The 24,207-nt window shown below is 44.0% G+C and overlaps 3 protein-coding genes across 6 annotated transcripts; 2 read left to right on the forward strand and 1 right to left on the reverse strand.

The window, feature by feature from the left end:
• Nucleotides 1-40: 40 nt before the first annotated feature.
• LOC106606535 (F-box and WD repeat domain containing 9) lies at nt 41-10,369 on the forward strand. Its single transcript, XM_014202804.2, has 8 exons — nt 41-629; nt 894-1,027; nt 1,235-1,382; nt 1,700-2,747; nt 3,059-3,207; nt 7,527-7,730; nt 8,909-8,974; nt 9,115-10,369. The coding sequence occupies exons 2-8, from the start codon at nt 906-908 to the stop codon at nt 9,187-9,189; spliced, it is 1,812 nt and encodes a 603-aa protein (XP_014058279.2). The 5' UTR covers nt 41-629; nt 894-905; the 3' UTR covers nt 9,190-10,369.
• Nucleotides 9,968-11,403, reverse strand: LOC106606536 (guanine nucleotide-binding protein G(I)/G(S)/G(O) subunit gamma-12). Its single transcript, XM_014202806.2, has 2 exons — nt 11,064-11,403; nt 9,968-10,762 (listed from the first exon to the last, which is right to left on the reverse strand). Exons 1-2 carry the CDS (start codon nt 11,154-11,156, stop codon nt 10,637-10,639), a joined length of 219 nt encoding a protein of 72 aa, XP_014058281.1. The 5' UTR covers nt 11,157-11,403; the 3' UTR covers nt 9,968-10,636.
• Nucleotides 10,487-23,291, forward strand: dhys (Deoxyhypusine synthase). Of its 4 annotated transcripts, none has more exons than XM_014202785.2 (10): nt 10,487-10,775; nt 12,244-12,446; nt 14,852-15,001; nt 15,305-15,426; nt 18,603-18,699; nt 18,846-18,932; nt 19,320-19,425; nt 21,473-21,576; nt 22,101-22,226; nt 22,561-23,291. In XM_014202785.2, the coding sequence occupies exons 2-10, from the start codon at nt 12,249-12,251 to the stop codon at nt 22,651-22,653; spliced, it is 1,083 nt and encodes a 360-aa protein (XP_014058260.1). In that variant the 5' UTR covers nt 10,487-10,775; nt 12,244-12,248; the 3' UTR covers nt 22,654-23,291.
• The last annotated feature ends 916 nt before the right edge of the window (nt 23,292-24,207 follow it).

Here is a 24,207-nt window from a genome sequence, read left to right on the forward strand (position 1 = left end):
TTTACATTTTAAGCTGATGACGAAATGTTGAATGCGCCGGAAAAGAAACCCCATTTGTTAGGTTCGCCGCGCCACTGGCAGTCATAAACCGTAGCTATTTCTAGAATTTGTCTTATTAAAATCTCATTTTAAACCTAACCTTAACCACACTGCTCACCTTAAATTGAGATCCAGATGCTCGTTTTTGTTTTTACGATATAGCTATCTAGCTAGTGGAAACCTAATTTGAATGAAGGATCAACAACTTACAGTAGCTAGCAACTCATGTCTAACCGATTTCTTTGAAAGCCTGAGTTAGAGAAGAATAATCGGTCAGTGTTTTCTTTAAATGTCGAGGAGCTGGTTAGCACAGTTGTGAACTTGTACATGTGATCAGTTCCAGGATTACTCGCTTGATTGGCAAACAAAGGCCATCTTGCAAGTTGGCGTGCTTGACAGTGATAGTATAGTACCAGCCAACGCCCGGTAGCAACCGCCGCTGTCTAGCTGTTAGGCTTTTTCATCTCGCACCGGGCTCATTGAAAATATTCAGCATACAGTTAAAAAAAAGGCATACGGGGACTGACTAAGGCTACTGCTGTCAAATGAACTGTCTGTCAGACCTCTCCATAAGTGACAGGGACTTGTGGGTAAGTGCATCATCTAACTAGCTTGCTAACATGTTACACTTGTTGCCTGTATCTGTCAAATTACTAGGGCAATTAACGTTATAAAGTTCCGTTCCCACTGTGGTGTATAGGTTTTAGTTTTTTTTACTGTAGTTATTCCGTTTGTTAGCAATGAATGCACAATCGTGACCCTATTGACAATTTGATTGTGCCAGTCATCAATGATAGACCGCCTTAGCTGAGAATCTGAAATTAAACTAAAATGTATGATGCACTCTCCTGCAGTAAGTGGAGTGGATGTCCGAGCCTCGGGTCACTGTGGGGCAAGATGAGGCAGGGGCCGGGAGAGGGGAGAAAGAAGCTAAATCGGCACCACTGAAACAGCCCTCCAATGAAGCCTCCAGGCCTGGACAGCTAGGGTTAGTACCTCTGACCCTCACAACAGTCTTCTGCTTTCAGAACAGTTCCATTATACTTAGTAGTGCACTAATGAGCACTGCTGGCTTGGTTTTGATGCGCCCGCCATAGTAGCTGGAACCGTGCTGGAAAAGACAATGTGTCAGCGCCTATACTGTTTGGGTTGACACGGATGTGTAAGAAGGGTATAACACAGTTCTTTTTCACAGGCTGCCCCCAGGCTCTCCGCTCCCTTCTGCTGAACCGAGCCCCTCCCCGTCTGCTGAAGGAAGCGGCTTGCTGTCGTTGCCGTGGGAGATGGTGGCACGCATCGCCTCGCACCTCCCGGCACAGTGTGTCATCACGGTCCTGCCACAGGTGTGTGTCAGTGGACAGCGTCATACCTTTCCTGGATGCCGATCTGCTTTAGCTTGTCCAGCATGCCATTGACAACAGAGTTGGCTAATGCCATAATAAACTGGAAACCATGCTAGGCTAGGGACATTTGAAAAATAAACGGTTGAATTATTTATCTATCTGAGCTGTACTGGGCTGTCATGACCTGGTTACACATCCATCATAGCTGCTGGAACCATGCTGGAAAGGATCTTGAGAAAATACAATTTCCAAGCCAGCCTAGTACTATTCAGGCCAGCCCTACAGTGTGAATCAGGTCCATGTCTCTCCCTTTACAGGTGTGTCATGCCCTGGGAAATGTGGGTAAGGACAGCACGGCGTGGCAGTTGCGGGCACGCAGGCTAACTGGTCCCAGAGCTTCCTTCCCCGTGGGGCCACGGGACGGCTTCGACTGGCCCTCGGCCTGCCTGGAGATGGAGGAGCTGATCGCTTGCTGGACGGGCCAGGGGGAGAGGGCCGCCAGGGAGGCCGAGCAGGCAGAGAGGGAGAGAGAGGTGGAGAGGGCCCAGGAGAGGGAAAGGGATAGAGAGGCCCTGGCAGAGGAAGGGATTGGAGAGTGGGAGGAGGTGGAAGAGGGCAGGCCCCAAGTGGATGAAGGGGTAGAGGAGGTGGGTTTTCAAGTGGAGGGCGTGATGGCGGTTCCATGGGATGGGGAGGAGTTGATGGAGGAGGGAGAGATGCAGCAAGATAGGGAAGGGGATCTACCGATGGGAGTTGGGGAGGGAGAGGAGAGGCAGGAGGCTGCAGCCGAGGCCATGATGGAGGAGGAGAGAGATGATGAACAAGGTGTCCTGGAGGCCATCGAGGTGGAGGAGCGAGTGGGAGTTTTGGCGGATAGAGATGGTCAAGATTGCATAGCGGGCCCGAGATTGGGAAGAGAGGGGGAGAGAAACGGGTCCAGCTGTGCTCCCAGTCCTCCCCCAGCCCTGGAGCGCCTCTCCCTCCCCTCAGGGCACATCGCTGAGGTCAACTCGGTCCTCTTGGTAGGGGGCGACGGGGCGGTGTGTGCCTCAGGCTCCCGGGACAGGAACGTGAATCTGTGGGACCTACGGGATGGGGGCTCCACGGGCAGGCTGCTCCATACACTGGGGGGCCAGGGCCTCTTCAGCACCCACAAAGGCTGGGTGTGGTGCCTGGCGGCCCGGGGACCCCTGCTGGCCTCGGGCTCCTTCGACAGCACAGTGAGGCTATGGGACCTGGGGGCCCAAGGAGCTGAGAGGGGCCTAATCAGGGCCCGTGCTGCCGTGCTCTGCCTGGCCCTCCCCCAGAAGGACGTGCTGCTGGCCGGCACTTACGACAAGAAGGTCAGCGTCTACGACACAAGAGGTGAGTGATTCATAAGATGGGTACTTGTAGTCTCTGTTCTACTAAATTAGATTATATCAGTCGATAAAAGTGAACACAAACAATACTAATGGTTATCGTATAGAAATAGACTTACTGAGGGGTAATTGGACTAAGGGCCTTTACCCGTTCTAGTAATTATATTTCTATGTGTTATCCTTTGGTTGGCCAAATGGACTGCCCATTCAGAATATATCATCTGATTAGAGCAAATCAATGGGTTTATGGAATTTGACAGACTAACATTGTCAGATGTCGCTGGATGATGATGTCATGATCTGTCTGTGCTGCAGTGGCGGAGCCTCTGGTGAAGAGCCTGCGTCTCCATAGCAACGCGGTGCTTTGCCTGGTAGCAGACGAGCAGTACATCCTATCTGGGAGTAAAGACCGCACTGTGGTCATCTACGACCGAAGAGCAGGGAAAACCCTACAGAAACTACAGGTACAAACACGCATACAAACACGCATACACACACGCATACACACACACACACACACACACACACACACACACACACACACAGTATAAGAATAGTATTAGCTTGACAATTTACTGTTCATGTAGTCCCCACACTTACGGTTGCAAAGGGAGGGTATATTACTGGAGACTTTCAAAGTATTTTTGGGTACTTCAGGTCGTCACAGGTATGTGTAGACACAGATATAAAAATTAATACTGTTATTTATACACTGCTCAAAAAAATAAAGGGAACACTTAAACAACATAATGTAACTCCAAGTCAATCACACTTCTGTGAAATCAAACTGTCCACTTAGGAAGCAACACTGATTGACAATAAATTTCACATGCTGTTGTGCAAATGGAATAGACAACAGGTGGAAATTATAGGTAATTAGCAAGACACCCCCAATAAAGGAGTTGTTCTGCAGGTGGGGACCACAGACCACTTCTCAGTTCCTATGCTTCCTGGCTGATGTTTTGGTCACTTTTGAATGCTGGCGGTGCTTTCACTCTAGTGGTAGCATGAGACGGAGTCTACAACCCACAGAAGTGGCTCAAGTAGTGCAGCTCATCCAGGATGGCACATCAATGCGAGCAAGAAGGTTTGCTGTGTCTGTCGGCGTAGTGTCCAGAGCATGGAGGCGCTACCAGGAGATAAGCCATTACATCAGGAGACGTGGAGGAGGCCGTAGGAGGGCAACAACCCAGCAGCAGGACCGCTACATCCGCCTTTGTGCAAGGAGGAGCAGGAGGAGCACTGCCAGAGCCCTGCAAAATGACCTCCAGCAGGCCACAAATGTGCATGTGTGCTCAAACGGTCAGAAACAGACTCCATGAGGGTGGTATGAGGGCCCGACGTCCACAGGTGGGGGTTGTGCTTACAGCCCAACACCGTGCAGGACGTTTGGCATTTGCCATAGAACACCAAGATTGGCAAATTCGCCACTTGCGCCCTGTGCTCTTCACAGATGAAAGCAGGTTCACACTGAGCACATGTGACAGAGTCTGGAGACGCCGTGGAGAACGTTCTGCTGCCTGCAACATCCTCCAGCATGACCGGTTTGGCGGTAGGTCAGTCATGGTGTGGGGTGGCATTTCTTTGGGGGGCCGCACAGCCCTCCATGTGCTCCCCAGAGGTAGCCTGACTGCCATTAGGTACCGAGATGAGATCCTCAGACCCCTTGTGAGACCATATGCTGGTGCGGTTGGCCCTGGGTTCCTCCTAATGCAAGACAATGCTAGACCTCATGTGGCTGGAGTGTGTCAGCAGTTCCTGCAAGAGGAAGGCATTGATGCTATGGACTGGCCTGCCCGTTCCCCAGACCTGAATCCAATTGAGCACATCTGGGACATCATGTCTCGCTCCATCCACCAACGCCACGTTGCACCACAGACTGTCCAGGAGTTGGCGGATGCTTTAGTCCAGGTCTGGGAGGAGATCCCTCAGGAGACCATCCGCCACCTCATCAGGAGCATGCCCAGGCGTTGTAGGGAGGTCATACAGGCACGTGGAGGCCACACACACTACTGAGCCTCATTTTGACTTGTTTTAAGGACATTACATCAAAGTTGGATCAGCCTGTAGTGTGGTTTTCCACTTTAATTTTGAGTGTGACTCCAAATCCAGACCTCCATGGGTTGATAAATTGGATTTCCATTGATTATCTTTGTGTGATTTTGTTGTCAGCACATTCAACTATGTAAAAATAAAAGTATTTAATAAGATTATTTCATTCATTCAGATCTAGGATGTGTTATTTTAGTGTTCCCTTTATTTTTTTGGAGCAGTATATATAATAATAATAATAATAATAATATACATACAGTACCAAAGGTTTGAACACACCTATTCATTCAAGGGTTTTTCTTTATTTTTACTATTTTCTACATTGTAAAATAATAGTGAAGACCTCAAAACAATGAAATAACACACATGGAATCATGTAGTAACCAAAAAAGTGTAAAACAAATCAAAATATATTTTAAATTTGAGATTCTTCAAAGTAGCCACCATTTGCCTTGATGACAGCTTTGCACACTCTTGGCATTCTTTCAACCAGCTTCAGCTGGAATGCTTTTCCAACAGTCTTGAAGGAGTTCCCACATATGCTGGGCACTTGTTGGCTGCTTTTCCTTCACTCTGCGGTCCAACTCATGCCAAACCATCTCGATTGGGTTGAGGTTGGGTGATTGTGGAGGCCAGGTCATCTGATGCAGCACTCCATCACTCTCCTTGGTCAAATAGCCCTTACACAGCCTGCAGGTGTGTTTTGGGTCATTGTCCTGTTGAAAAACAAATGATAGTCCCACTAAGTGCACACCAGATGGGATGGCGTATCGCTGCCGAATGCCATGGTATCCATGTTGTTTAAGTGTGCCTTGAATTCAAAATAAATTACTTACAGTGTCACCAGCAAAGCACCATCACACCACCTCCTCCATGCTTCACGGTGGGAACCACACATGCAGAGATCATCCGTTCACCTACTCTGCGTCTCACGAAGACGCGGCGGTTGGACTCATCAGACCAAAGGACAGATATCCACCGGTCTAATGTCTATTGCTGGTGTTTCTTGGCCCAAGCAAGTCTCTTCTTATTATTGGTATCCTTTAGTAGTGGTTTCTTTGCAGCAATTTGACCATGAAGGCCTGATTCTTACAGTCTCCTATGAACAGATGCTGTTGAGATGTGTCTGTTATTTGAATACTGTGAAGAATTTATTTGGGCTGCAGTCTAGGTGTTGTTAACGCTAATGAACTTATCCTCTGCAGCAGAGGTAACTCTGGGTCTTCCTTTCCTGTGGCGGTCCTCATGAGATCCAGTTTCATCATAGTGCTTGATGGTTTTTGTGACTGCACTTGAAGAAACTTTCAAAGTTCTTGAAATGTTCTGTATTGACTGACCTTCATGTCTTAAAGAAATGATGGACTGTCGTTTCTCTTTGGTTATTTGAGCTGTTCTTGCCATAATATGGACTTGATCTTTTACCAAATAGGGCAATCTTCTGTATACCACCCCTACCTTGTTACAACACTACTGATTGGCTCAAATGCATTAAGAAGGGAATAAATTCCACAAATTAACTTTGAACAAGGCACACCTGTTAATTGAAATGCATTCCAGGTGACTACTTCATGAAGCTGGTTGAGAGAATGCCATGAGTGTGTAAAGCTGTCATCAAGGCAAAGGGTGGCTACTTTGAAGAATCTCAAATACATTTTGACACTTGTTTTGGTTACTACATGATTCCATATTTATTATTTCATAGTTATGATGTATTCACTATTATTCTACAATGTAGAAAATATTAAAAATAAAGAAAAACCCTTGAATGAGTAGGTGGGTCCAAACTTATTTTTTTTGTTTTTAATCCCATCCTTCAGCTACCCTCGACCCCTCCCATCTATATCTGAAGACCATCCAGTTTGATTTCTATTTGCCATATGTTTTTAACTGTGCTGTTTCACAAAAGTTCTGAACCTATATACATTTTACAGATACATAATATTTGACATTAGCTATCTTGTTGTTTTTAGTCCCACCCTTCAGCTCCACTCAACCCCTCCCATCTATCTCTTAACTCTGTCCATATAGTTTTCAACTGTGCTGTGATGTTTCATAAAAGTTCTGAACCTTTCTATTGTCATAGTTTCTATAGATTGTAAATTAAAGATTTTTTTTCTAAAAGTTTTATAGTATTGGTGAATTGACTTTGACTTTTCAAATCACCCAGCAGTGCTGTTTGCAGAGTTGGCTCCAGGTAAATTCTTCAGCCATTCCTGAACCTGCGACCAAAAACAAGCTACATGTGGACAATACCAAAACAAGTGATCTAATGATTCTGTCTTTTCACAGCAAAATCTGCACAGCTGGAATGGTTGAATCCCCCATATATATAACATTCTATTGGTTGCAAGAATTTTGTATAATAATTAAAACATTCTACATTTTGAATCCGGTGTTGTTTTGCATATCAGTTCATAAACCATGTGCCATGGTTTTGGCACATTGAAAATCTCTTCCCAACTATTTTGCAGTCTATATGGCACAGCTGTCAAGTTTTTGGTCCTTAAATGAAACTGGTACACTTTTTTATTTATAAAAATTTTCTTTAACTAATTTTGGTCTTTAATGCAGGGCTGACAGACAAGTTCCTTAATTTCTGACCCTTGTGCTGTTTTGTCTTATTTGGTTCAACAATGACAGGATTTGGCAAGTCGGCACAAACAGATCCAGGACCAGGCTATAATATGTTAGTATGTGTGTCTTCATTCTGGTTTGTCTCCTCTCTTCCCAGCTGAGCTCGTACCTGCTGTCAATGTGCTACAGTGACAGTGAGGTGTGGGCGGGGGACAACCGGGGCATGCTCCATGCCTTCTCCATGCAGGCCGGTTTCTTCAAGCCCCTCTCCCAGTTCGATGTGGGACACACCTCACTGGTCACCGGCATCCACAGGTCCCCTGGTAGCCTCTACACCTGCTCCGCTGACCGCACCATCAAGGTACGTCCTGTTAGCCTGGTTAAACCAGTCTGAATGCTGTGGAACAATGGTGGGCATGGCATTCTTTCTGGTTTATGCCAGGCATACACTACACAATTTTGCCATGAATTCGCCATGTTTTTGCCGTCCCAGATGAATTTTCATGATCGGGGTGAAATCTTATTAATTTGGACTAGGATCAGTATGTCAGGACTCGTGTAGTTTGTTTGAGCGGGTCAAGGACTCACCGATGATTGCTGTTCCATTCTCCAGACCCCTGTCGGAGGTCCCGATTATTTTGACGTCAGAAATGTTGATTGTGTATCTTGTAGTATGAGCAGTGCTACAACGCGATTGGGCAAAGACGGCTGCCAATAGCCAGAGCATTCAGTATGTGAGACCAAAACAAAGAGGAAAGCAACATGCACCGTGTGGACCGTGGTGATGGTGATGCTTTACATGGCCCGGTGCCCCGGTTGGGTGGAGTTCGATTATTTCCGACCATTCCATTGGTCTTTAAGTGAAATCTCCACCCACTGGGCCATGCAAAACAAATTCCAGCAATATTATATCTGCGTCCTACCATGACAGAAACCGAAAATAGAATTTCATATTATCATTATTTCATATTAAGTCCATATTCTTTTTAACAAATGTTTCTGCGCATAATAATGTGCACACCTATAAAGCAGCTCACTGTTTGCGCGTCAGCATTTTTCTTCCTACGACAACCGAGAAACGCAGGGCTGGATCAGCTAGGGAATCATGGTGTAATGTGAGCACCCACGTCCTGGGGTTGAGGATGGGCGGAATAAAAGAACAGGTCCAAGTTAAGATTTAGAACTTGTTGTTGTGTATTCCCAGCATTAGCCAGGCTTACACCCTGGAGCCCACTAGAATAGAATGTCTTTATTGTCCATCCGAGGATGGTTCTTTTTCTTTGGCATCACCATACAATAATTATTTTAACATATGTAGTAATATCTATTCAGCTCTGTTGTAATGGTATTCTGTTTGGGGTTTTTAGATAAATGGATAGGCTACTTTATTGTCCTCAAAGAGGAAAATCATTTTCACTGCCCATTCGGTTGCAAACAACATTAAACCATTGTCAAAGAGCGTGTGCATTGATGACATGAATGAACAAATCCATGTTCCTTCATTCCCTGTTCCTATCTTATCAAACATTCATCTTCCAGGTGCATCTCCCCTGTTCCCCTCCAAGGACGCTGTGCACACTGCACCACCAAGCAGGCGTCAATGGGGTGAGTCTCACATCACTTTTTTTATTTTGAGATTCTGATGGCTGATAGCCTCTCTCCTTAGCCTCCTACCTTGATCTGGTTGAAGAAAGATCTGTTTTACTCTCTCTCTGTCTCTGTCCTCTCTCTCGCTCTCTCTGTAGTTGAGTGTGGAAGCAGGAGTGCTGGCTATCGCATCAGGAGAAATGTGTGTGGAGGTGTGGAGGGCCAGGAGGTGAGGGGGGCCACACCCACCCTAATCTACTTATGTTCCTGAAGTGATGCAAGATGACTGACGTATAATGGTCTGTCATTTTAAATTATAAACTTTCTCATACTGTATGCTGTGAGAATGTGGACGTGAAGGACCAGTGCTCTTAGCTTTACCCACAAAACTATATACAAGCCAAACATATTTAGTGTGTCTGTGTGATTCCCATGTATTTTATCAAAGAAAATAAGAAAATAACACAAAAAAAGGCTTCCTTAACTAATGTAAAGAAATGTAAAAGAAAAGGCCTAAGATAATAACACTTCATGGTATGGTGTATTTCTGTCTGTGTCCCTGTGTTGTTGACCCAGCACTCGTTCAAAGATTTCACATAAACTGGGTTTTAGCTTCAAGCGTATATTTGGGAGTTAATTTGAGGCACAGCACTACTGAAGGGTTTTAAACACTTGTACATGATTAGATTTATCAATGGCCTGATTTTAGCTTGTTGATTAAAATGAGGACATTCTGCCACCAGCATTCCAGACAGTTGGTCTCTAGAAAATAGATTAAGTATTTTTCTCTTTGACAATTGAAACAGATTCGGAAACACAATGGAAAGGATCAGTCAAGCCGTTCTGACACACTGATTGTAAGGTATTTTGGTCTAACTGTCATAATGTGTGTAGTGGCGTTCTTATACTCAGTACCACAGCACCTGTTTGTCAATTACACTGTTCTGAGTTCTTCCTCCTCCTCTCTTAGGGTAACTACTTTACCAACTCTTACCGTGTTACGTAATGCTCTTTTTTTTTTTTTTTTTTTTTTAATTCTGCACTGTTGAGGAAAGCGCTGTACCGTTACACACATTACAAAATAAAGGTTGATTTGAATCTGTAGCGTCCCAGCATCCACCTCGCTCAAGTGGCTCGTTTGAGTGCAAAACCCAATAGTACTGCATTGTTCACTAATTATTTCTTACAAGTTTTTGTTATTACACACACTGATAGTCTGAGGCAACAGTGTCTGTCCTTAGCAACAATCAATCTCCATGCCAACTCCTTATCTGCGACCCCTCTTCACCTGCTGCAAGAGAGTCCTCTGACTGCATAAAAATATCCAAATGATTCAGATTTTGTAAATATGCTTTTGTGAATATGCTATGTGTGATTACTTTTGTTATGAATAAAATGTTTACACTCAATCAATTCATTGTTTACCAGTGTACCCTGTGGTTCTGTAATGTCAAGAAGAAGATATAAACAGTTTGCTCTCCTTTGTTACAGCAGAATCCGGTTACAGCATGACCAATACTGTACCAACCAGTCACTTTATGCTTTAGCCACGTTAATGTCTTGCCTGGCATGATGAAGTAGGACATGTTGAAGTAGCCTGGCATCAAAACGTTTCACTGTTGTTGATGATGAAGCACTGTTGAATGCAGCACCAGAGAGCAGTGTCCTGAGGCAGCCTTTCTACAGCAGGACACAGGTCTTCTTGTCTTTGAAGGGGTTGGAGGAGGCAGAGATGCCGGTGAGGAGGGGGTCACTGCGACTGTGCTCCTGACAGTACTGCACCAGCTGGGCAGCTGCTGTGGAGATCTGGGAGGAAGAAGTAAGGAACAGCCATAACTTAAAGCTTGTCTCAAAGCTGAGGTTATTGTACATTCAGGAGAAAGGTGATGCCCAATATACACAGAGTAACTGATGTGTCCTAAGACGAGGGTGGGGGTCACATTTTCCTTTATCCGTTCTGTATCAGACTGCACTGCTCCCACAATTGATCTTCTTTTTTATTCATCAAATGAAAGTACTGATCAACAAAATTGTCATTCTCCAAATTAATTTGAAATTCTACTTCCAACCAATTCATTACACACAGGCTACTTTAGTGTACTCTCACCTTGATCCTCTCCATGCTTGCCTCCACTCGTAGTTGTTCCACAGTCCTCCGTGCCTGCATCACACTGTTATTGCTGCACACCTTCCCTGACATCCCCTCCTCCAGAGAGACTCCCACTTTTAGTCCCAGACAGCAAGCTGAAACTGCACTTCTTTCCACTCCAAAGTGAGAGAAAATAAATTAATGGAATTGCAATCAATTGTTGAGAGTTGAAAATGTAAAACTTGCTGAACACACAGAAACCTGTTCCACCTCCAAATATGGATTCAGATTTGAAATAATAATGTAAAAGTTACTGTTATACTCTAACACTAGGCTATGTGTGCCTACGTCCAACCGAGGTCCCAATTTCTGTCAGAGTGGCATCTGGCCTCCCTTTTTAACCTCTGGTCTCCCCCTCTGCTCTTTGCTGTTACTGTGGAGGCCACTTCAAAGCTGCTGTGATGTGTGTCAGGTTTAAAGGTTACACACACAGTCCTGGAAATGTCACATCAACATCACACATCCCTCACTGATGATAAAAGAGACTGGAGGGAGCAGGGATGGACAGGAAATGTGTGTGTGATATTAATGTTGACCCACATAATGATAAGCATAGGAAGGGTGCATACAAAACACAATCTTTCACCAGAATGTGTTGCTACGTTTGAACCTTTGCGCTTTCCGTAATAGTTGTTTAGTTTACTGCAAGGGGAGTGTCAGAGCGCTAGACCTGTGGTATGTTGTTAATGTTTTGGCTGTCTTTATACAATGATACCCTTTTTAGTTTCAGCATTCTCTAATACAAAAAACTTTGTTGCTTCATTTGTCAGTGTGTGTGTAATTGTTTTTAAGCTAATTACTGTAGGGAGTTGACAGTTGATTTAGCTAGCTACTGAAGGGCGTTGACAGTTCATTTAGCTAGCTACTGAAGGGCGTTGACAGTTCATTTAGCTAGCTACTGTAGGGCGTTGACAGTTGATTTAGCTAGCTACTGTAGGGAGTTGATAATAGTGCTGACACTTTGCAAACCTTTTCAACGTGAACTACAGGATTCCAGCTGTCAGATCATTTTGCTTGTAGCTATTCTAGGTTGAAAGCCACTAAAACGATCTTTGCAGCCACTTAAGTAAAATGAATGTTCAGCACTCTTTATGCAACCGTTGCATAACTTTTTGATTTGCTTCCTTGTGTTTGACAGACGGTATGGCGGAAAAACACGCCCCCTTCGTGGCCATGGATGCGGTGCTGATGCCCAGCATGGCCCTTCCCGACGACATGTCCCGTATCAAGGGCTATGACTTCAACCAGGGAGTGGACCACCATGCCCTGCTCCAGTCCTTCCTCACCACAGGCTTCCAGGCTAGCAGCGTGGCCCATGCCATACAGGAGATCAACAAGATGGTGAGACTCACTGGAGGCCATCTAGCCTGGAATCCTAACTGATATGCTCAGTAAAACTATGGTGAAACGGAGCATAAAAGGTTGTATTCCAGGCTAGATGACATCATCCATCTATAGAGGTTTAGGGAGTTGAGATTAGAGGTAGACCAATTAATCGGAATGGCCGATTAATTAGGGCCGATTTCAAGTTTTCATAACAATCGGTAATCGGTATTTTTGTGCACCGATTTGCTGATGTTTGTTTATTTTATAATTTTTTTAATTTTTAATTTTGTCTTTTTTTATATACACCTTTATTTAACTAGGCAAGTCAATTAAGAACACATTCTTATTTTCAATGACGGCCTAGGAACGGTGGGTTAACTGCCTTGTTCAGGGGCAGAACGACAGATTTTTACCTTGTCAGGTCGAGGATTTGTTTTTGCAACCTTCCGGTTACTAGTCCAACGCTCTAACCACCTGCCTTACATTGCACTCCACGAGGAGCCTGCATGGCAGGCTGACTACCTGTTACGCGAGGGCAGCAAGAAGCCAAGGTGTAGCTAGCTAGCATTAAACCTATCTTATAAAAAACTATCAATCTTAACATAATCACTAGTTAACTACACATGGTTGATGATATTACTAGTTTATCTAGTGTGTCCTGCGTTGCATATAATCGATGCGGTACCTGTTAATTTCTCATCGAATCACAGCCTACTTCGACAAACGGTGATGATTTAACAAGCGTATTTGCGAAAAAAAACATTGTCGTTGCACCAATGTACCTAACCATAAACATCAATGCCTTTCTTTAAAATCAATACACAAGTACATATTTTTAAACCTGCATATTTAGTTAATATTGCCTGCTAACATGAATGTCTTATCACTAAGGAAATTGTGTCACTTCTCTTGCGTTCCGTGCAAGCAGTCAGGGTATATGCAGCAGTTTGGGCCGCCTGGCTCATTGTGAACTGTGTGAAGTCCATTTATTCCTAACAAAGGCCATAATTAATTATGACTTAACATTGAAGGTTGTACAATGTAACAGCAATATTTAGACTTGGGGATGCCATCCGTTAGATAAAATACGGAACGGTTCCGTATTTCACTGAAAGAATAAACGTTTTGTTTTTGAAATTATAGTTTTCCGGATTCCACCATTTTAATGACCAAAGGCTCATATTTCTGTGTTATTATGTTATAATTAAGTCTATGATTTGATAGAGCAGTCTGACTGAGCGATGGTAGGCACCAGCAGGTGCGATGTGAAATGGCTAGCTAGTTAGCGGGGTGAACGCTAATAGCGTTTCAAACGTCACTCGCACTGAGACTTGGAGTAGTTGTTCCCCTTGCTCTGCATGGGTAACGCTGCTTCGAGGGTGGCTGTTGTCGATGTGTTTCTGGTTCGAGCCCAGGTAGGAGCGAGGAGAGGGACGGAAGCTATACTGTTACACTGGCAATACTAAAGTCCCTATAACAACATCCAATAGTCAAAGGTATATGAAATACAAATCGTATAGAGAGAAATAGTCCTATAATTCCTATAATAACTACAACCTAAAACTTCTTACTTGGGAATATTGAAGACTCATGTTAAAAGGAACCACCAGCTTTCATATGTTCTCATGTTCTGAGCAAGGAACTTAAATGTTAGCTTTTTTACATGGCACATATTGCACTTTTACTTTCTTCTCCAACACTTTGTTTTTGCATTATATAAACCAAATGGAACATGTTTCATTATTTATTTGAGGCTAAATTGATTTTATTGATGTATTATATTAAGTTTTCATTCAGTATTGTTGTAGTTGTCATTATTACAAATAAATTAAAAACAATTGGCCGATTAATCGGTATCGGCTTTTTTTGGTCCTCCAATAATCGGTATCTGCTTTTTCTGGTCCTCCAATAATCGGCATCGGCGTTGAAAAATCGTAATCGGTCGACCTCTAGTTGAGATGCCTTCTCAGAGCCTGGTCCCAGATCTGTTTGTGTTGTCTTGACAACTCACAATGACCATAGGAGTTGACAACACAGCACAAACAGATCTGGAAGCAAGCTAGTGTTGTCATTGGGTCAGAGGATGTCCGCTCTGTGTAGGAGTTGATCTACTAGGTACAGATCTAGAATCACCTGACCTAAGATCAATGTACAGGGGGGATCCTACTACAAACATCCCAGGACGTATAAGGGTGATAAGATCCCTAGTAGTTGGGGATGTGGAGAGTTATGTTAGCATCCAAGTTGTTGCCATTTATGTAGACATACGGCATTCCTTGTCTGATTCTAGGCCTTGCTCTTTGGGGGATTGGGAGAGGAATAAGAAGAGGGAGAAATGTTTAAACCCCTTTATTAGAGAGAGCTTTTATCATACTGTATGTGGTCTATATTTCTCTTCTGTCATCTATTTATAACCACAGATTGAGAAGCGTCTGGAGCCGCTGGAGGAAGAGGAAGGATGCAGCTCCTCCCCTTCCCACTCGGGCTGTACCATCTTCCTGGGGTATACCTCCAACCTCATCAGCTCTGGAGTGAGGGAGTCCATCCGCTACCTGGCACAGCACAAAATGGTACAGTCCTATACAACATCCCACTCTCGTGTGTCAAATTCCAGTCCTCCTGCGCTCAGTGTCTGCTGGCTGTCATTACTCACTTGATCAATTAAGGTGTTTGATTAGTAGGAGCTGCCCCCACCTGGTTATCTAGGTCTTAATTGGACACCTATTGAAAATAAAAACCAGCAGAGGCTGCAGCCCACCAGGAATTAAGTTTGACACCCCTACAACATAAACACTCACTTCAAGATGCCAGTGCATATAGGTGATCGTATACACTAGTAAAATGCTACATGTGTTTGTGGACCTTCCTAACAGGTGGACGTGATAGTGACAACAGCGGGGGGAGTTGAGGAGGATTTCATCAAGTGTCTGGCCCCCACCTACCTGGGGGAGTTCAGCCTGTCTGGCAAAGAGCTGAGACAGAGAGGCATCAACAGGTAGAGCACTATCACCTCGACTATGGATCACAGATCATAATACAATTAAGCAATAAGGCACGAGGGGGTGTGGTATATGGCCAATATACCATGGCTAAGGGCTGTTCTTATGCACAATGCAATGCGGAGTGCCTGGATACAGCCCTTAGCCGTGGTATATTGGCCGTATTTATTTTTAATTTTTTTATAATAATAATTTCACCTTTATTTAACCAGGTAGGCCAGTTGAGAACAAGTTCTCATTTACAACTGCGACCTGGCCAAGATAAAGCAAAGCAGTGCGACAAAAACAACACAGAGTTACACATGGAATAAACAAACGTACAGTCAATAACACAATAAAAAATCTATGTACAGTGTGTGCAAATGTAGTTAGATTACGGAAATGTAGTAAATAGGCCATAGAGACGAAATAATGACAATTTAGCATTAACACTGGACTAATAGATGTGCAGATGATGATGTGCAAGTAGAGATACTGGGGTGCAAAAGAGCAAAAAAATAAATCAATTACAATGATCGGTATGCTTACAGTGATCGGTAAGCTGCTCTGACAGCTGATGCTCTAAGTTAGAGAGGGAGATATAAGTCCAGCTTCAGTGATTTTTGTAATTCGCTCCAATCATTGGCAGCAGAGAACTGTAAGGAAAGGCGGCCAAAGCAGGTGTGGTCCCGTGAAGGCTCAGTTGGTAGAGCATGGCGTTTGCAACGCCAGGGTTGTGGGTTCGTTTCCCACGGGGGACCAGTACGGAAAAAAATGTATGAAATGTATGCATTCACTACTGTAAGTCGCTCTGGACAAGAGCGTCTGCTAAGTGACTAAAATGTAAATGTAAATATACCTGCTGGAGTGCGTCCTGCTGCTGCGGGGGATACAGAGCTGTTGGCCGGGGTAGGGGTAGCAAGGTGGAAAGCATGGCCTGCTGTAGAAAAATGCTTATTGAAATTATAGATTATCGTAGATTTATCGGTAGTGACGGTGTTTCCTAGCCTCAGTGCAGTGGGCAGCTGGGAGGAGGTGCTCTTATTCCCCATGGACTTTACATTGTCCCAAAACGTTTTGGAATTAGTGCTGCAGGATGCACATTTCTGTTTGAAAAAGCTAGCCTTAGCTTTCCTAACTGGATTGGTTCCTGACTTCCTTGAAAAGCTGCATATCGTTTGGGCTATTCGATGCTAATGCAGTACGCCAAAGGATGTTTTTGTGCTGGTCAAGCGCAGTCAAGTCTGGGGTGAACCAAGGACTATATCTGTTCTTTGTTCTACATTTTTTGAGTGGGGCATGCTTATTTAAGATGGTGAGGAAAGCAATTTTAAATAGCAACCAGGCATCCTCTACTGACCGGATGATGTCAATATCCTTCCAGGATACCTGGGCCAGGTCGATTAGAAAGGCCTGCTTGCTGAAGTGTTTTAGGGAGCGTTTGACAGTGATGAGCGGTGGTCGTTTGACCACGGACCCATAACGGACGCAGGCAATGAGGCAGTGATCGCTGAGATCCTGGTTGAAGACAGCAGAGGTGTGTTTAGAGGGCAAGTTGGTCAGGATGATATCTATGAGGGTGCCCATGGTTACGGATTTAGGGTTGTACCTGGTAGGTTCCTTGATAATTTGTGTGAGATTGAGGGCGTCTAGCTTAGATTGTAGGATGGCCGGGGTGTTAAGCATATCCCAGTTTTGGTCACCTAACAGTACGAACTCTGAAGATAGATGGGGGGCAATCAATTCACATATGGTGTCCAGGGCACAGCAGGGGGCAGAGGGTGGTCTATAACAAGCGGCAACGGTGAGAGACTTATTTCTGGAAATGTGGATTTCTAAAAGTAGAAGCTCGAATTGTTTGGGCACAGACCTGGACAGTATGACAGAACTCTGCAGGCTATCTAGTAGATTGCAACTCCGCCCCCTTTGGCAGTTTTATCTTGTCAGAAAATGTTGTAGTTGGGGATGGAAATTTCAGAATTTTTGGTGGCCTTCCTAAGCCAGGATTCAGACACGGCTAGGACATCAGGGTTGGCGGAGGGTGCTAAAGCAGTAATAAAACAAAGTTAGGGAGGAGGCTTCTGATGTTAACATGCATGAAACCAAGGCTTTTACGTTTACAGAAGTCAACAAATGAGAGCGCCTGAGGAATAGGTGTGGTGCTGGGGGCTACAGGGCCTGGGCTAACCTCTACATCACCAGAGGAACAGAGGAGGAGTAGGATAAGGGTACGCCAAAGGCTATAAGAACTGGTCGTCTAGTGCGTTGGGAACAGAGAATAAAACGAGAAGATTTCTGGGCGAGGTAGAATAGATTCAGGGCATAATGTACAGACAAGGGTATGGTAGGATGTGAGTACAGTGGAGGTAAACCTAGGCATTGAGTGATGATGAGAGAGGTTGTGTCTCTGGTGGCACCAGTTAAGCCAGGTGAGGTCTCCGCATGTGTGGGGGGTGGGACAAAAGAGCTAAGGCATGTTGGGCGGGGCTGGGGCCTCTACAGTGAAATAAGACAATCATAACTAACCGAAACAGCAGTAGACAAGGCATATTGACTTTAGGGAGAGGCATGTGTATCTGAGTGATCGTAGGGTCCAATGAGCAGCAATAGGGAGCCGTTCGGTAGTCGCTACTACGCTAGGTGAGCTGGAGACACAGCGATTCAGAAAGCTAGCAGTCCGGGGATAGCAGATGGGTTTTCGGCGGCATCGCAACGGAAAAGCCTGTTGAAACCACCTCGGACGATTACGTCTGCAGACCAGTCGTGATGGATCGGCGGGGCTCCGTGTCGGCAATAAAGGGGCCAGGCCAATTGGCAAAATAAGTATTGTAGCCCAATAATTAGCTGGTAGACCTCTTCGGCTAGCCGGGAGATGGGCCTAGCTCGAGGCTAGCTCGAGGCTAACTGGTGCTTGCTTCGGGACAGAGGTGTTTGCCAGTAGTAGCCACTCGGTTGCAGCTAGCTAGCACCGATGATCCGGTGTAATGGTCCAGAGCTTTCGGCAGGAATCCGGTGATGTGGTAGAGAAAAAGCAGTCCGATATGTTCTGGGTTGATATCGCGCTGTGCAGACTGGCAGGTGTCTGAGTTAACGGTGAAGAGGGCTCGAACCACCCAGTTGTTCTTATTGTAGGTGCTGTCTAATACACTAAATTGTCATTGAGCTTTTCTCTCTCCTCTCGTTCTTTTTCTAGGATAGGTAACCTCCTAGTACCTAATGATAACTACTGTAAGTTTCAGGACTGGCTGATGCCCATTCTGGACCAGATGGTGCAGGAGCAGAAAGATGAGGTGAGCTAATTTAACCCTTCGTACAGGAAATGTCATCTTCAGTATCTGTGTCTGGGTTGTATTCATTGGGGTAAAATGTATCAAACAAGTTTATCATCCTGGTGTTGCTGGTATTGTGACATTCATTTGACCTCTTAACCCTTTAGAGCACCCACTGGACCCCGTCCAAGATGATCCACCGTCTGGGCAAAGAGATCAACAACCCAGAGTCTGTCTACTACTGGGCCTATAAGGTGAGGACTGGAGGGGCTCACTGGTCTCATCAGCCTGTCCTTGATATAAAACAGGAGATATCAGTGGAATGAATTGAAACCAGTGCTCTTTGCCCTCTCTCTCCATTTGTGAAGTATCTTTATCATTCCCCTCTCTAAACTCACCAGTATAATGTACAGTAGGGGGCTCATGCCCCACATTGGCCTCACCTTACACTATCACAATGACCTCTACAAGGTTAACGGATCATAATATTATTGTTCATATTTGTTGCTGTATCAATTGTTTGTGGGTGCTGTCTAATACACTAAATTGTCATTCACATTTTCTCTCTCTGCCTCCCTCCCTCCCTGTAGCCCTCATTGAGTTACAATCTATAATCAATAGATTTTCAACCTCTGTTGCAGAATGACATCCCAGTGTTCAGCCCTGCTCTGACAGATGGATCCATTGGGGACATGATCTATTTCCACTCATATAAAAACCCTGGGCTGGTGCTGGATATAGTAGATGGTAAGAGAGAGGAGACATGAGGACTGGGGTTCTGTCTGTGTACATTTCAATTTTTGTCATCCATGGCGACTTACCCGACGCAATTAGGAATAAATGCCTTGCTTAAGGGCACATCGACTGATTTCTCACCTTGTCTTTGTCAGGGATTCAAACCTTTCGGTTACTGTCCCAAAGCTCTAACCGCTAGGCTAGTTGCTGCCAGTTCTTTCCTTTGGTGATGTGAGACACTTGCCTTGCTTTACATTGTAACTACAGTTGAAGTCGGAAATGTACATACAGTTAGGTTGGAGTCATTAAAACTCATTTTTCAACCACTCCACAAATTTCTTGTTAACAAACTATAGTTTTGGTAAGTCGGTTAGGACATCTACTTTGTGCATGACACAAGTAATTTTTTCAACAATCGTTTACAGATTATTTCACTTATAATTCACTGTATCACAATTCCTGTGGGTCAGAAGTTTACATACACTAAGTTGACTGTGCCTTTAAACAGCTTGGAAAATTCCAGAAAATGATGTCATGGCTTTAGAAGCTTCTGATAGGCTAATTGACATCATTTGAGTCAATTGGAGGTTTTCCTGTGGATGTATTTCAAGTCCTACCTTCAAACTCAGTGCCTCTTTGCTTGACATCATGGGAAAATCAAAAGAAATCAGCCAAGACCTCAGGAAAGAAAATGGTAGACCTCCACAAGTCTGGTTCATCCTTGGGAGCAATTTCCAAACGCCTGTAGGTACCACGTTCATCTGTACAAACAATAGTACGCCAGTATAAAAACCATGGGACCATGCAGCCGTCATACCGCTCAGGAAGGAGACGCATTCTGTCTCCTAGAGATTAACGTACTTTGGTGCGAAAATTGCAAATGAATCCCAGAACAACAGCAAAGGACCTTGTGAAGATGCTGGAGGAAACACGTACAAAGTATCTATATCCACAGTAAAATGAGTCCTATATCGACATAACCCGAAAGGCCGCTCTGCAAGGAAGAAGCCACTGCTCCTAAACCACCATAAAAAAGCCAGACAACGGTTTGCAACTGCACAATGGGACAAAGATAGTACTTTTTGGAGAAATGTCCTCTGGTCTGATGAAACAAAAATATAACTGTTTGGCCATAATGACCATCGTTATGTTTGGAGGAAAAAGGGGGAGGCTTGCAAGCCGAAGGACACCATCCCAACCGTGAAGCACGGGGGTGGCAGCATCATGTGGTGGGATTGCTTTGCTGCAGGAGGGACTGGTGCACTTCACAAAATAGATGGCATCATGAGGCAGGAAAATTATGTGGATATATTGAAGCAACATCTCAAGACACCAGTCAGGAAGTTAAAGCTTGTTCGCAGATGGGTCTTCCAAATGGACAATGACCCTAAGCATACTTCCAAAGTTGTGGCAAATTGGCTTAAGGACAACAAAGTCAAGGTCTTGGAGTGGCCATCACAAAGCCCTGACCTCAATCCTATAGAACATTTGTGGGCAGAACTGAAAAAGCGTGTGCGAGCAAGGAGGCCTACAAACCTGACTCAGTTACACCAGCTCTGTCAGGAGGAATGGGCCAAAATTCACCCAACTTATTGTGGTAAGCTTGTGGAAGGCTACCCTAAACGTTTGACCCAAGTTAAACAATTTAAAGGCAATCCTACCAAATACTAATTGAGTATGTAAGCTTCTGACCCACTGGGAATGTGATGAAAGAAATAATTCTCTACTATTATTCTGACATTTCACATTCTTAAAATAAAGTGGTGATCCTAACTGACCTAAGACAGGGAATTGTTACTAGGATTAAATGTCAGGAATTGTGAAAAACTGAGTTTAAATGTATTTGGCTAAGGTCTATGTAAACTTCTGACTTCTACTGTACATATCTCATCCACCACAAACTTGCCACTTGGTGACATTCATTCCAGATATCTATGCACTCAATAGTATATGTCACTGTTTTGGTGCTTGGTTTTGTAGTTGAAGGGTGGTGTGCTTGGTTTTGTAGTTGAAGGGTGGTGTGTAATGTATTGTGCTGATAACACGGTCTGTATTGTAGATATCCGCAGGATGAACAGCAAGGCAGTGTTTGCCAAACGGACAGGGATGATTATTCTGGGTGGGGGCCTGGTCAAACACCATATAGCCAATGCCAATCTGATGGTAAGTAACTACTATTACTACTACTACTATAAAATGTTCTCTATGATCATATTCCTTAATTATAATGTTGGTGTAAATTATGAGCCGTTCAATTCACCTATTTTCCTATAATTTTGTGCTGTCGCAATTCACCAGTTAGAAAGTTGACGTGCTTAGCAGTGTTGGGGAGGAGTAAATTACATGTAGTTCAACTAGTAATGTAATTACATTTTGCAGTAGCTTGGTGGTAGTTGAACTACATTAAAATCTTGGTAGTGTTTCCAGTAGTTAATGACTTATCTGCCAGGTAGCGGTGTAGCTAACTACTGGAACTACTGTTTTTGCAGTTTGTAGTCTAGGACATTTCAGATTGAGATTTTATAGTTTATCATGTAGTAGTTTGGATGTAGTGAACTACTTTTTCAAAATAGTTGGTAGCTTGGTAAACTATTTTCAGAGTAGCTTCCCCAGCACGGGTGCTTAGCAACCATAACTAACCTACCAGGTCAAACCATCTCATTATAATGTAACCCTCCCTCCCTCAGAGGAATGGAGCGGACTATGCAGTGTTTGTGAACACTGGGCAGGAGTTTGATGGTTCAGACTCAGGGGCCAGGCCTGATGAGGCAGTGTCTTGGGGGAAGATCCGCATGGATGCCAAGCCAGTCAAGGTAACTCACTCACCAGCTACCGTATCCCCAGTCTGAAGGTTAATGGATGGAATAGAAAATAATCTAACTTTATTGGCCACCTGAAGATGGAAATGTGCTTTTGGCCTCACCTTACGTTAATATAGATGAAGTAAAAGTGTAACTCGTGGTCAAGCAGGAGAGCAGTGGCCCCAGAACTCTTGATAGATGCATTAGATCGACCAAAGATAAAACACAAACTCACGTTGAACCTTTTCCAATGGCTCTTTCCATTCCCATCTCCAGAAATGTCTCTTAGAGATCTGTATGTTTAGGCTTCTGTTTCCTTTCTGTGTTGTTTTGTTTCTCTCTCCAGGTGTACGCTGATGCTTCCATAGTCTTCCCACTGCTGGTAGCTGAGACGTTTGCCCACCATGCTGACAAGCTGATTCCTGACCAGAAAGAATAACCAAACTAACCAAGGTGTTCCCACTCCACACTTAAAGGAATAATCCACAAAAAAAACAAATGTTGTTTTTTGTTTCGTTAGTCAACTGTTGATACAGTCCCAAAATGTTTTACATGTCAGCAATCAAGTTTTCAAGATATAGAACTTTCAAAAGGTTGTCACTTGCCACATCATCATGATAATGCATCATATGACAGGGATCTCTCTCTGCGTCTATTTTTAGACATGATGTTCTGTTTACGGACTTCTCTCTCCATTATTTCAGAAATAAGTGTTTGCTACAGGGTACATTTAGCGCAGCGAAAGTGTTTTTGTTGTTGTATGACGTGAATTGCCATGTACCAATGAGTTGTGTGTGTACATGCGTGTGTATGCGTGCATACTGGCACGTATGAGAATGCCATTGCTGAGTGAGACATTACTATATGGTAAACTTATGAGAGATGTTATTTTTTTAAGTGTAGTGAGAGGGTCTCTTTAGGGGAGCATGCACTGTTATTCAAAGAAACACTTACCTGAGGTGAAATGTATTTCTTTATTAACTGGTACCTACTCATGTATATCTGAAAATGTAAATGAATAAAAACTACCTCAGAATGTTTCCATTATTACAGAATAAAACATCTGATGTTGTCTTACTACCTCTTGTTTCCTTCTCCCAAAAACAATGTTCAGCAGTGCTGTAGTACTTGAAATGACCATAAGGGGTCTCCCCTGCCTCAAACGCTTTGCACGCACATATACAATATTCCTTGACCGCAACTCTTCTGGCTACAGTGCATATCATCTCCGACAGTGATCTGGAGGCATTAGCTACCATTGTGTACGTGGATGTACTTCCAATCAGTCAAAATGTTTATACTTTACATGAATCAGCATCATGTGAGCAAATCTACAGCTGAGTACAGGCAGCTCAATTCTGATATTTTGCCCAAATATTGTAGAAAGAGCTGATCTGATTGGTCAAAAGACCAACAAGTGTAGAAAAAAAATCTGAATTGGGCAGCGTTATACATTTATTTTATTTAACTAGGCAAGTCACTTAAGAACAAATTCTTATTTACAATGACGGCCTACCAAAAGGCAAAAAGCCGACTGGCTGGGATTAAAAATAACAAATAAAAATATAGGACAGAACACATCACGACAAGAGAGACAACTCAACACTACAAAGAAAAATGTAAGACAACATAGCATGACAGCAGCACAACAGTTACATCACATGTCAAACTCATTCCACGGAGGGCTGCGAGTTTTCGCTCTTCTCTTGTACTTAATTGATGAAATAAGGTCAATAATTAGTAAGGAACTGCCCTCACCTGGTTGTCTAGGTCTTAGATGAAAGGAATAACCAGAAACCAGCAAACACTACATTTTAGTCATTTAGCAGTGTTTCCCAACTCCAGTCCTCAAGTCCCCCTACAGAGCACATTTTTATTGTAGCCCTGGACAATCACACCTGATTTAACTAATCATCAAGCCCTCTGAGTTGAATGTGTGCTGAAGATACCGACCCTACCATTATGCTTGTTTACACTGAGTAGCACTGGGGTC

This window comes from Salmo salar, chromosome ssa03 (genome assembly GCF_905237065.1).
Source record: "Salmo salar chromosome ssa03, Ssal_v3.1, whole genome shotgun sequence".
NCBI lineage: Eukaryota > Metazoa > Chordata > Actinopteri > Salmoniformes > Salmonidae > Salmo > Salmo salar.